At 43.0% G+C, this 13,732-nt stretch overlaps 1 protein-coding gene across 1 annotated transcript in view; it reads right to left on the bottom strand.

Annotated features, from left to right (window-relative positions):
• LOC124594711 (Down syndrome cell adhesion molecule-like protein 1 homolog) overlaps positions 1–13,732 on the bottom strand; it is a 143,664-nt gene that overhangs the window by 104,366 nt on the left and 25,566 nt on the right. The window contains exons 5-6 of the mRNA XM_047133079.1: positions 8,557–8,794; positions 917–1,060 (exon numbers count right to left, since the gene is read on the bottom strand). Of these exons, the coding sequence (XP_046989035.1) occupies positions 917–1,060; positions 8,557–8,794 (382 nt within the window). The remainder of the gene's footprint in view (positions 1–916; positions 1,061–8,556; positions 8,795–13,732) is intronic.

Raw genomic sequence — 13,732 nt, 5'->3', positions numbered from 1 at the left:
TGTCTGGGTAAGAACCAGCAAACTAATGTTGAGGGGTGACAGAAGGGAGCGGGAAGAGATGGACAGACAGAAAAGTGGAAGGTGTACATGGACACAAATTTGGGAGAGGAAGAGATGAACAGAGAGAGGGGAAAGAGGAAATGGAGGAAGAGGAGAAGATGGAACAAGGGGGGGGGGGGGAGGGGGCAGGAGATGGACAGTGGAAGGAAAGATGAGGATATGGATGGAGAGAGGAGGGAGTAGGATATAAACTAGGGGTGGGGGGGGAGAGGTGAACAGATGGATGGGGAGGAGGAGGTGGACAGAAGAAGTGGAGCAGGAGATAGAGGGAGTGAGAAGGAGATGGACTAAAAGGGGAGTGGAGGAGATAGTTGGAAGGAGCAGATAGAGTGCACAAGAGTAGATAGAGTGGGGGAGGGGGGGAAGGGGGAGAAGCAGACGGACAGAGAAAGGTGCAGGGGGAGGTGGGCAAAGATTGGGGAGGAGGAAGGGGAATCCGGTGGACAGAGAGAGAGTGAGCAGAAGGAGATGAAGCCAGGAGAAAATGGACAGAGAAAGGGGGACAGAGCAGTTGGACTCATGTAATTTGAATTAATACGTACCCAGACAACGCCGGGAGCTCAGCTAATATAGAGGGCAGTGAGAACAGTCTGAAAAGCTTGTGAAGGTCTTGTGGGGCACGCTGTGCTGACAAATAATTATACAAAAAAAATTTGGTACGATGCTCCGTTTCTGAGTTATTTAGTATTGAAGGTAGGCACGTACGCCGTTGCGTGAGCAAATTCAAGCGGTCCGCCAGATAGTGTCGCTAAACGTGTTCTTTGTTTGGTTTGCTCATACCGAACAAACGTAGATTTTGCTCACCTAGCTTAAATTTATCACTGGTGTCTAAAGCATCTTAGATAGGAGTGCTCACCATCCCAGTCAGATAAGGCTCGGTACAGAACCCTGTACCCCTGCAGAACTCCGTTGATTTGTGTAGCGGGAGCAGACCACCACACAGACAGGCTGCTGGAGGACGACGGCTCACATCTGACGTCCTCTGGAGGCGATCCGGGAACTGGAACAGACAGCCGGGGAACCATAACGTTCTCAAAGTACGTTCTCATTTCTAACCGTTACGCAAATGAGCTCAATGTCTCTTTTACCTGGTATCCTTCGCCCCGGATTTCTGCATTAACAATACTTTCATAAAAATTAATCTAATTATGAAAAACACATGATAGAATGTAGTGTATTTACGCTTTCCTTCATTTAAGAGAACAGCATGGATGTCTGAAAGAATATTCTTCCTCGTAACAATAAAATTTTCATAATTTGCGTAATAATGTGAGTTGTTCTCAGTTGGCTTACTTTTACAGTTCCTTAGAACTGTGCATAACGATACCGTGATGCTGTTACAGACTTTCAGGGACGATAGAGAAGAGTAAATTCATTAATCTGACTCAAGGCTCCCTGGCCGGAAACGACCGAATCGAAAGTAATAAGCGAAAATCGTTCTCATACCTCTGTTGAATGCCTGACCCGGCAGTGTTGTTGCTAAGACTGTAGGGTAGGCATCTTTCGGAGGTGGTAGTCTGCACTAAAACAATGCCTAGTAAAATAAGGTCTAAAACGCATATCTTAAGATGTATGAGCGCCTGTTCATCCTCGGTACTGTGAAACACATCTCTTCTACTGAAATAGTGGCCATAGCTCTGAAGCAATAAAGTCCATGTTTATTGGTTCTTTCTTCTTTTTGGTCCACAGTACCACCTCTGAAAGTTGCTTAACCTACAATCTTAGGAGCAACACATTCCAAGGTTAGAAGTATCAGAACAATTTTCGCTTATAAATCTCACTTTGGTCTTTTCCGGACCAGGGTATCTTATTTGAAATTAATACATTTACTCTTCTTCATCATCTCTGAAAGTTTGTAACATCATCAATGAATCGCCCTTAACAACATTATTTATTGTTAGCCGTTTCTGTTGTTGCAGTCTTCAGCTCGAAAACTGATTTTATGCAGCTCTCCACTCTACACCATCCTATGCAAGCCTCTTCATCTCGGAATAACTGCTGCAGTCTATATCCTATTGAATCTGCTTACTGTATTCATCTTTTGGTCTGCTTCAACGAGTTTTTACCTCCTCCCCTCCACTTCCGTCCAACATTAAACTGGCGATCCTGTGATGTCTCAGAATGTGTCCTGTCAACAGATCCCTTCTTCTAGCCAATTTGTAACACATATTTCTTATCTCCCCAGTTGTATTCGGTACCTCCTCATTAGATACGCGATCTACCCACCCGAACTTCAGCGTTCTTCTGTAGCAGCACGTTTCAGAAACCGCTACTCTCTTCTATTCTAAATTGTTTTTCATCCACGTTTCACTTCCATGCATGGCTACACTCAAGGGATATACCTTCAGAACAGGCTTCTCAATCTACTCGTATGTTCGACATCAACAAATTTCTCTTCTTCAGAAATACATTTTTCTTGCCATTGGCAGTCTACATTTTATAGCCCCTCTACTTCGGCTGTCATCAGTTATTTACCTACCCGAATAACAAAGCTCATGTAGTACTTTTATTGACTCGTTTTCTAATCTAGATCCCTCAGTGTCATCTGATGTACTTCGACTACATTCCATTATCCTTGTTTTGTTTCTGTTGATGTTCATCTTGTATACTACTTTTAGGACGCTGTCCATTCCGTTCAGCTGCTCTTCCAAGTCCACTGCTATCTCTGGCAGTATTACAATGTCATTGGAAAATCTCAAAGTTATTATTTCTCTTCCGTGAACTTTAATTCACACTCCATATTTTTCTTTTGATTTCTTTACTGCTTGCTCAGTGTGCATACTGACTAACATCGGGGATAAGCTACATCCCTCCCTCTCACCCTTCTCGACTACTGCTTCCTTTTAATGCCCCCTCCCTTCCCCACCCCCCACCCGACTCATAACTGGCGTCCGGTTTCTGTACATGTTGTAAATAGCCTTTCGCTCCCTGCTACGTTTAGAATTTGAAAAAGGATTCTAGTCAACATTGTCAAAAGATTTTTCTAAGCGCTCTCTGAAATTCAGACTGATTTTCCCCGAGCGGCTATTGCCAGTTTTCTCATTCTTTTGTAAGGAATTTCTATTAGTATTTTGTAAACGAGACTAATTAAACTTACAGCTCATTAATATTCACACTCGTAAGCACTTGCTTTCTTTGGAATTTGGAATTATTAGAGTCTTCTTCCAGTTACAAATATTACACTCCCATTCCACGGCTAAGTCTATTAATAGTGGGTGCATATATATATATATATATATATATATATATATATATATATATATATATATATACTATTAATAGACTTAGCCGTGGAATGGGAGTGTAATATTTATAACTGGAAGAAGACTATAATAATTCCAAATTCCAAAGAAAGCAAGTAGGCCTGTAGTGAAGAGATCATCCAGATTACAAACATGCCATAAATGCAATATTACGTTCACCGCTCAAAATATTTGTCATTTCTCTGAAAGAACACCCTAATGACTTCTTGTACGTTGTAGTTGATGCAGAAATGGTATCAGCTGGTAATGTGACCCTCGCACCTCTGACGTAAGTCAAGGCAGTATCTGTAGCACACGGTTATCTGGAATCAGTGATGTAAAGTAGGTCGACCTGTAGTCACCACAGAACGATGGAACGGAGATGCCATGTTTGGAGGTCTCCCTAAACACATTGTGAACGAAGCTTACCGATTTGTTGGTGTACACTACTGGCCATTAAAATTGCTACACCACGAAGATGACGTGCTACAGACGCGAAATTTAACCGACAGGAAGTTGATGCTGTGATATGCAAATGATTACCTTTTCAGAGCATTCACACAGGGTTGGCGCCGGTGGCGACACCTACAACGTGCTAACAGGAGGAAAGTTTCCAACCGATTTCTCATACACAAACAGCTGTGAGTCAACAGATGGGGACGTTTGCACAACAATAACCATCTGCACGAACAGTTCGACGACGTTTGCAGCAGCATGGACTATCAGCTCGGAGACTATGGCTGCAGTTACCCTTGACGCTACATCACAGACAGGAGCGCCTGCGATGGTGTACTTGACGACTTACCTGGGTACACGAATGACAAAGCGTCATTTTTTCGGATGAATCCAGGTTCTGTTTACAGCGTCATGATGGTCGCATCCGTGCTTGGCGACATCGCGGTGAACGCACATTGGAAGCGTTTATTCGTCATCACCATATTGGCGTATCACCCGGCGTGATGTTATGGGATGCCTTTGGTTACACGTCTTGTTCGCTCTGACGGCACTTTGAACAGTGGACGTTACATTTCAGATGTGTTAGGACCCGTGGCTCTACCCTTCATTCGATCCCTGCTAAACCCTGCATTTGAGCAGGATAATGCACGACCGCATGTTGCAGGTCCTGCACGGGCCTTTCTGGATACAGAAAATATTCGACTGCTGCTCCAGATCTCTCACCAATTGAAAACGTCTGGTCAATGGTGGCCGAGCAACTGGCTCGTCACAATACGCCAGTCACTACTCTTGATGGACTGCGGTATCGTGTTGAAGCTGCATGAGCAGCTGTACCTGTCCACGCCATCCAAGCTCTGTTTGACTCAATTCCCAGGCGTATCAAGGCCGTTATTACGGCCAGAGGTGGTTGTTCTGGGTACTGATTTCTCTGGATCTATGCACCCAAATTGCGTGAAAATGTAATCACATGTCGGTTCTAGAATAATATATTTGTCCAACGAATACCCGTTTATGGCCGGCCGCTGTGGCCGTGCGGTTAGAGGCGCTTCAGTCTGGAACCGCGTGACCGCTCCGGTCGCAGGTTCGAATCCTGCCTCGGGCATGGAAGTGTGTGATGTCCTTAGGTTAGTTAGGTTTAAGTAGTTCTAAGTTCTAGGAGACTGATGACCACAGATGTTAAGTCCTATAGTGCTCAGAGCCATTTGAACCATTTTTGAACCCGTTTATCATCTGCATTTCTTCTTGGTGTAGTAATTTTAATGGCCAGTAGTGTATTACAGAGCGGCAAAAGCATAAGATTTTTACTGTCATCCACTGCGGTGTTATGATTCAATATACATTTTCGTGTCTTACATTTCCTATTTTTATCATGCTACTCATGGAGTATGTCAGTGCCTCTTGCAATTTAGTGTCCAGTGTTTCGTCTCACTTCCTCCACCACTCATCAGTTCATTCATTGCATTTCTATAGAGAATAATCCCGATAGAAAAACTTTTGTACCGTTTATTACAGTAACAAAATACTTTTTTCTGCAATATCCCGTAAATTGTGGTGTCCCAGAAAGGACTTGAAACTGTAGACCTCAGCCTTCGACCTTCTTAGGACATGCGTCGTCCCACAGGTCGTTAACCCCGACTTAGTGAAATGACCGATGGGCGCCGCAAGCTTCCGTCCGTAGCCACTAGACATGCGCAGACGAGCACAAAGCTCTGGAGTGTCCACGACGCACCAGCCACATCAAATCACTGTGCGATCTGTCCGATTCTCCCGTAGTCACAGACTGGAAATATTAGCCCCTATACCGACGACCACTGAAGTGATATAAAATACATTTCCCCGTAATAAATCAAGGCAATGAGACCTAAAGTAAATGCAAATAAATTGTCCTGCCCATAGCCATTCGTGACAAGTGGCAGATAAACTTGGTGTAAATGGAAGGAGGCAAGCCGGCCGGCTAGTAAGTAACCTTCAGTTTCTACAGGCTCCTTTCCATGTATTTTAAGTTCAGTAGCTAAAGGGACTGATAGTCACATATCTTTAAGTATGAAGGAAAACTTCATTTGAGGAAATGACAGTAATTTGGATCATGATAAACTGCGTCACCCAGGATAACGAAACGGCAGAATATAACAGTTCTTACGGAGTCATCTTGCCTACAAATAGCCTTGGGATTATGAGATTCCAAACGAACAGAAGCATAAATTGGGCAGTGGCAAGCAACTTCCGAGGTGAGAGAGCAAGAGTCTGCAGCTGTGTACTTCCCGCTCATAAGACGGTGAGTTCTCGTTGACGAACTCAGGGAATAGCTTCTGCTGCAATCCAGCTAATACGTGCAGAGAAGAAGAAGCTCTCTCTCTATTTTCGTCCGTCTACTCAATTCTTTGTGAAACTGAACTGTTTATTGCCAACTTCAGTGCATTATTGTCGGAAGAGTATTTCGGTTTTAATTGGCTGTTATATTCTCATTATATAGCTATAAGGACACAATACTCTTCGTCGCACATAACCAACAAGCAATATACAACGAGTATATTCCACGAAACAAATCTCAGGTACGCTTGCGAGAATGTGTCAAACGGGAATGCAGGGCATACGTCTCTTCAGTGTGTGTGTGTGTGTGTGTGTGTGTGTGTGTGTGTGTCTGAGAGAGAGAGAGAGAGAGAGAGAGAGAGAGAGAGATGGTGTGGCAACAGTGTGGTCCATAATTTAGATTACGAAAAACTGCACCAGTTACGTATTTTTCGTGGTCAGCTCAACGCTTTTGGAGAATTTATTCTCACTGTACAGTGCTCGAGACAATGAAAATAAATTTTTGGAACGAGCCGTGCAAAGCATAATAGAATACTTAACTATGCAATTTCTCATTACTTAAATTGAGATGGAAGATTTATCTTATGTCATAGAAGAAGAAACAGGAGTCGATTTAAAAGAGATACGGGAGCCAGTATTAGAATTTAAGAGAGCTTTGGAGGACTTAAGACCAAATAAGGCAAAAGGGATCAATAAAATTCCATCAGAATGTCTAAAATCATTAGGGGAAGTGGCAACAAAGCGACTTTTCACGTTGGTGTGTAGCACATATGTGTCTGCCAGTTTCGGAAAAATATTTCGGAAAAATATCATCCACACAATTCTGAAGAGTGCAAGAGCTGACAACTGCGAGAATTATCGGACAATCAGCTTAACTGCTCATGCGTCCAAGTTGGTGACAAGAATAATATACAGAACAACGGATAAGAAAGTTGAAGATGTGTTAGATGACAATCAGTTTGGCTTTAGGAAAGGTAAAGGCAACAAGGAGGCAGTTCCGACGTTGAGGTTGATAATGGAAGCTAGATTAAAGAAAAATCAAGGCACATTCATAAGATTTGTCGACCTAGAAAACGTTCGACAATGTCAAATGGTGCAAGCTGTTGAAAATTCTAAGAAAAATAGGAATAAGCTATAGAGAGAGAGACGGGTCATATACAATATGTACATAAATCAAGAGGAAATAATAAGAGCGGACGACCAAGAACGAAGTGGTGGGATTAAAAAGCGTGTAAAACATGAATGTAGTCTTTTGCCTTTACTGTTCAACCTGTATATCGAGGAAGCAATGACGGAAATAAAAGAAAGCTTCAGCAGTGGAATTAAAATTCAAGGTGAAAGGGTATCAATGATACGATTCACTGATGACATTGCTATCCTGAGAGAAAGTAAAGAAGACTTACATGATCTGCTGAATGGAATGGACAGTCTAATGAGTACAGCATATGGATTGAGAGTAAATCGAAGAAAGACGAAAGTAATGAGGAGTAGCAGAAGTGAGAACAGCGAGAAACTTAACATCAGGATTTGATGGTCAGGTAGTAGTAGAAGTTAAGGAATTCTGCTACCTAGGCAGCAAGATATCCAATGACGGACGGAGCAAGGAAGACATCAAAAGCAGACTAGCACTGGCAAAAAGGGCATTCCTAGCCTAGAGAAATGTATTAGTATCAAACACACGACTTAATTTGAGGATGATATTTTTGAGAAAATACCTTTGGAGCACAGCATTGTATAGTAGTGAAGCATGGACTGTGGGAAAACCGGAACAGAAAAGAATCGAAGCATATGAGATGTGGTGCTACAGACGAATGTTGGAAATTAGGTGGACTGATAAGGTAAGGAGTGAGGAGGTTCTGTGCAGAATCGGAGAGGAAAGGAAAATGCGGAAAACACTAACAAGGAGAAGGGACGGAATGACAGGACATCTGTTAAGACATCAGGGACTTCCATGGTGTTACAGGGAGCTGTAGAGGGCAAAAACTGTAGAGGAGGAGAGAGATTGGGATAAATTCAGCAGATTAATGAGGACATAGGTCGCAAGTGCTACTCGGAGATGAAGATGTTGGCAGAGGAGATGAACTCGTGGCGGGCCGCATCAAACTGATGACTCAGAAAAAAAATTAACTTATCAATATTTATGTCTGTAAGAGGTTCTGCTCTGCTGCAAATTACTGAAGAAAAAAAAACGCTTCTTATGGTAGAGCAAGGAGAACAGTTATACCTGTAAACATTCCTAAAAGCCTGCACCACGGGCTTAAGCTACAAACCTTTGAAACGCAACTATTTTGCACTTTAATTCAGTTCATTATAAATTTTCACATTTCCATTACCAAGTAAAAATCGTGCCTAAAGCATGAGACATTAGGAACGATTTCAGGCGTGTCACTGATATATCGTATAAAAATGTTAATGACAAAGTAACGACAAAACGAGAAAGGAATCAAAACCGAGTTCCACGCCTCTGAGCATTCTAGAGCAGACTCACCGTCTTCGCCTGTCGTGGCGGCAACTCCTGGGCTCCTGGGACCTGTGCCCGCTCTATTGTAGGCCTGCACGTGCACCGAGTATTCAGTGAACTTCCGCAGGCTGTTGAGCAGCCCTTGCAGCTGCGTTCCAGGGATAACTTCGAATGTTTTGTAACGGAATTCGTCAGATGAGTTACTCTCTCTGTAACCAATATGGTACCCAAGGATTTCTCCATTCTGAAATTTCTGCTCCGGTGGCTGAAAAAGAAAACCGTTATCTCGTTAATCTGCAGGATCATGTACTCACTTTATGACTGCGGAATCAGAAGCACTACCCTGTTGCACATTCGATACAACTTACTTGTAATGGAGACTTTTAGAAACCTCCTGTATCTTCATTAATGTACATAAGTGTGCCAGAGAAATCTTAACACGATTAAATTATTTTACTAACAATATTTTTTGTGCACTTTAGTCATTGTAAGATAATTCAGTTACCTAAGTAATGTAAATTACTTCCAAAAAAGACATGCAATTTACAATCACCATTATGTCTAAGTGTCGAAACAGAATGAAATGCATTTTTCCATTGTCAGAAAACCCAACCACTGTTTAAGTATAGAATAAAATCATCCATCATCAATACTGGTCTAAGAATTCCGTCATCTCTGTTCATCCGACGGCCATGTCGAAGAGGGCTGGGGAGCCGACAGAGTTTCAGAGGACTCTCTTGCCCTTAGGGTGCAAAACTTCCCATAAAGGGCCGAACGCTCAGCAACGATCAGCGGCATGAGGACACAGAAGGCAATAAATAACACTGCGTTAAGAACAATAAATGTTTATCCACAGGCCAAGTGCCGTGTAATTGAGAAAGTGTTATGATAATTTGTCGATTGGAAAAAGATTCCGGATTAGTTCCCCATTCGGCTTTCCGGGAGGTGAGTACCAAAGGGAAGCTGACCATGAGAATGAATAACAGTATGAAATGGTAACATACTATTTGTCAGGACGAGGAACGTCGGAAGTCTGAACGTTGTAGGGAAGCTAAAAAATCTGAGAAGCCAAACGCAAAATCTCGGTCTACACACAGTGATGATCAGTGCAGTGAAATGGGAAAAATTAAGATTTTCTGCTCAGACAAGCATAGGGTAACAGCAATAGCAGAAGAATATGGTCTGATGTGTATGAGATTCATAATGAACAGGAAAAGAATGAGTTACTGCGAAAAGCTCTATGCCAGGGTTGCTCTGACGAGAACTGGCATTAAAACAACGTCAACAATAAAAGAACTGGTACACAAGCTGACATCACCAGCAGAAGATGAGGCAACAGAGAACGGATATGACGATATTGGGATCGTAATTCAGTATGAAAAGGAGATGATAAACCAATAACCATGCCGTACTGGACTGTGGCAATAGGGGAACGAATAGATGAAATATTTTTCGGAGAATACGGTCATTATAGTACAGGAGAAGGGCTAAACGACTTCGTCAATAAATTTTAGCTAGCAACAGCGAATATACTGTTCAAAAAACATAAAAGGAAAAGGCCTGTGGATAGGGAAAGATACCTACTGGATTACGTCATGCTCAGGCAGAGATTCAGAAATTTGATATTAGATCGTATTGTGTACCCAAGAGCAGACGTGAATTCGGATCACAACTTAGTAATGATGAAGCATAGACCAGTCTTTAAGACAATAGCGCGGAAGAATCAATGTGGCAAACAGTGGAATACAGTGGTATTTAAGAATGCGGCGTTACGTATGAAGTTCTCTATTGCTGTAGTTACTGTGATAATGAATACCATAGTAGGCACCTCGAAGCTGAAGTCCGTCCTCGGTAGCTGAGTGGTCAGTCAATTCAAAGGGCCAGGGTTCGATTCCCGGCTGGGTTGGAGATTGTCTCCGCTCAGGGACTGGGTGTTGTGTTGTCCTAATCATCATGATTTCATCACCATCGACGCGCAAGTTGCCGAAGTGGCGTCAAATCGAAAGACTTGCACCCGGCGAACGGGCTACCCGACGGGAGGCCATAGTGACACGACATTTACATTTACCTCACCTGAAGACGAATGGACCTAGATAAAAGGACAATCTCATACAAAGCTGAAAAAAAAATGAAACAGGAGTTGTGCGACATAAATGAAAGTTGCCAGCCATGTTTATGTGTCTGAAAGATGATGTCCATTGAGGTTTCGCGCTAGTAATGCCACTATGAGGATGCAAACCAGGTTTGCTTTGAATACATGCTGTAATGGTCGTGAGCGTTAGCTACATTTGAAATTGGACGTGTTGATGTTGGTTAAGAACTTCTTTAAGGCGACAAAGACGCCATTACCACTGAGTTTGAATGGGATCGTGTAATAAGGCTATGGAAAGGCGCATGTTTCTTTTCGATATTGCAGAAAGACGTGGCAGGAATGTAGCTACCGTCCATCAGTGTTGGCAGCGGCGGTCACGAGGTCTCAAGAAGACCTGTCTCCGGACGGACAAGTGGCGCTACCGAGAGGGAAGACCATCGTGTTCGGCGTGTGGCTCTGGCGCATTGTACTGCATCTGCTGCAGCAGTTTGAGCAGCAGTTGAAACCACACTGACACCACGAACTGTTACAAAATGGTTACTTCAAGGATAGCTACAGACTAGACACTCTGTAGCGTGCTTTCAACTGACGCCAAACCACCGCCATAAGCGACTTCTGTGTTGTCGTGGGAGAACTCATTGGAAAGCAGGATGGAGATCTGTTGAGTTTTTAAGGTGGCAGATAAAATAAAGGTCCATTTCGCACCGTACATGAGAGTTTTTGTACATCGTAAAGGGAAGGTGAATAGGACAGTTAACTCAGTTCAGCTAAAATGAGCAGATTTGCCTATAAGTATGTAAAGGGATGACACTCAATCGATGATATTAACACACCGATCCTATATACTGCATGTCAATGAGCAAGAGGTGAAACAAGCAGCTAGAGGAATTGTTTTGTTTGGAATCAGGTGCAAGCAGGTGTCAAGGACACACTATGGGCAGTACAACGGAAAGCTCTTAGGGGGCGTCCTGTGGCGGAAGTCAACGAATGGGCCCCAGGTGACTTAGATGGAAGAGCACCAGATTGGGACGGAAAGAAGCTTTAGAAAACTGTGTTTCGGAATTACCAAATGGATACGAACAAACAAGTGATGCAGTTGATCACATGAACAACACGTGATACGCTCATGCTGTACGCATGTAACTTTTAGGTGTCTGGAGTAGGCACAAAATATCTGATTGGCAGAAACGAACTAGGAAGGAGTAAAGTGCTGAGATTTCGGCGCAGTTAAATGGTAGGGCCTTTGTGATTGGGAGAGAGAGTGTCCACAAAATAAGAGGAACTCTCCTATTGTTTGGAAAAAGTCATGACATGGAGCACGAAAGGACCCAGGTGGGGGACAGTTTTGCCACCAGATAGACAAGACCAAAAATTTCGAGGACTTCTCCTCTGAACAGGCGTCAAGGCAGGGGAGAAATCTGTGTGAAGACTGCGTTCACTGCGGCTGACATTCAGCCAGATATTAGATGTAGCGTCATGGAGCTCCAACCGTGGAGAAACGAACCAGACACTTGATTAATTGTTCTGGCGTTAACTGAGAGGGCATTGTAATATTCACGCTGCTCCAGCCATGTGCGTGCATATCGCCATATTCCAAGACTTGGGGTGAGTGCATGCTTTCTCACCTCACGAGAAACAAGGGAGAGTTTCTGCTGATGAAATCAGCAAAGATTTTGATTAGCTTTTATAGCAAGCTCAGAGGACGAGAGGAGCCATACAGATGACAACTCATCACAGCTAAGGTAACTACCCCGGGCAGAGGCGTAGCTTGTTGGTTCATCAGCGACCATTGTGAACTCGAGCAACCTTGGGTAATCTTTTGCTCAGCTTGTCACAAAACTAAGCATCTTCCGAAGACTGTATTGTCATCCTAAATAGTACCAGACTTAGAACCGGAATCGGATAATTTATCGTAATATTGGCCAACTTCATGACATAGTGTTTAGAGCTATGTCACTTACCCAGGACGAGATGCGTTATCTTGACAACTGTCCTAACATTTTCACATTGCAAACTGTAAAAATTCGTCTATTTCTACGGAAAAACTTCAGCATTAAAAACCAATTTGTTTACAGCTTAAACACCATTGTTCTCTGTCACAGAATAAGGGATCACTCCTTACCCTAGTTATTTATTCTATAGATGTTAATGCACTCAGAGCGTTTATGCTGACCTCTGACAAAAAAGAGAAAAGGAGTGAAGTGTCAGAAGTTTTTCGCTGAAAGCTGATTGTGTCTCAGTGCCAGTGATGGACATGTGTTGGTTAGAACGAGACCAGATGAGGGCCTGCAAGCAACCGGTGTGTGTGCTAGACACCTGGAGCTATGGTATATGGTGCAATTTTGTACGACAACAGGAGCTCTCTCATTGTTATCCCACACACCCTGACTGAAAATCCGTACGTCAGTCTGGTGATACGAACTGATGTGCTGGTAATCGCTATCAGCATTTCAGGAACTGTTTTGCTGTAGGGTAACGCTCGCACACAAGCTGCTGTTGTAACCGCACATGTTCTACAGAGTGTGGACACGTTGCCTTGGCCTGCTCTATCACCAAAACTGTCTACAGTCTATCATTGGACGGCAACTCCAGCGTCATCCACAAACAGGACTAAACGTCCCTGAGCTGACTGATAAAGTACCACAAATATGGAACTCCGTGCCACAAACTGATATCTGGCGCCTGTACAACACAAGACATGTAAGTTTGCTTGCTGTCATTCATTCCGGCGGTTATTAATGTACCAGCATTTCACATTTGCAATATATCATTTTGTTTCTTACGTTACTCTGTGATATTTCAATGTTAATCACTTAAATATCTTACCTACACAAATACATTCCTAAAAATTCATTACTCTATATTAATTATTTTTCGTGTTATGATTTTTTCGGTCAGTGTATGTTGGCCAGGCAAACGTAGGTACCAGGAAGGTGACCGCGAAGAAACCTTGTGGAGCAGAAGAAAGACTTCGATTGCTTGACCAAAGGAGGAAGTACAGTAATGTTTTGGGAAAAATCAGGAGCACAGTAATGTAAATCACTTACGAATGAAATAAGTAGGAAGTACAGGATGTCAAAGCGAAAAGGTTGCAAGGAAAATGTGAAGAAA

This window comes from Schistocerca americana, chromosome 2 (assembly GCF_021461395.2).
Source record: "Schistocerca americana isolate TAMUIC-IGC-003095 chromosome 2, iqSchAmer2.1, whole genome shotgun sequence".
Lineage (NCBI taxonomy): Eukaryota > Metazoa > Arthropoda > Insecta > Orthoptera > Acrididae > Schistocerca > Schistocerca americana.
This window is presented reverse-complemented; position numbering and strand designations above follow the sequence as displayed.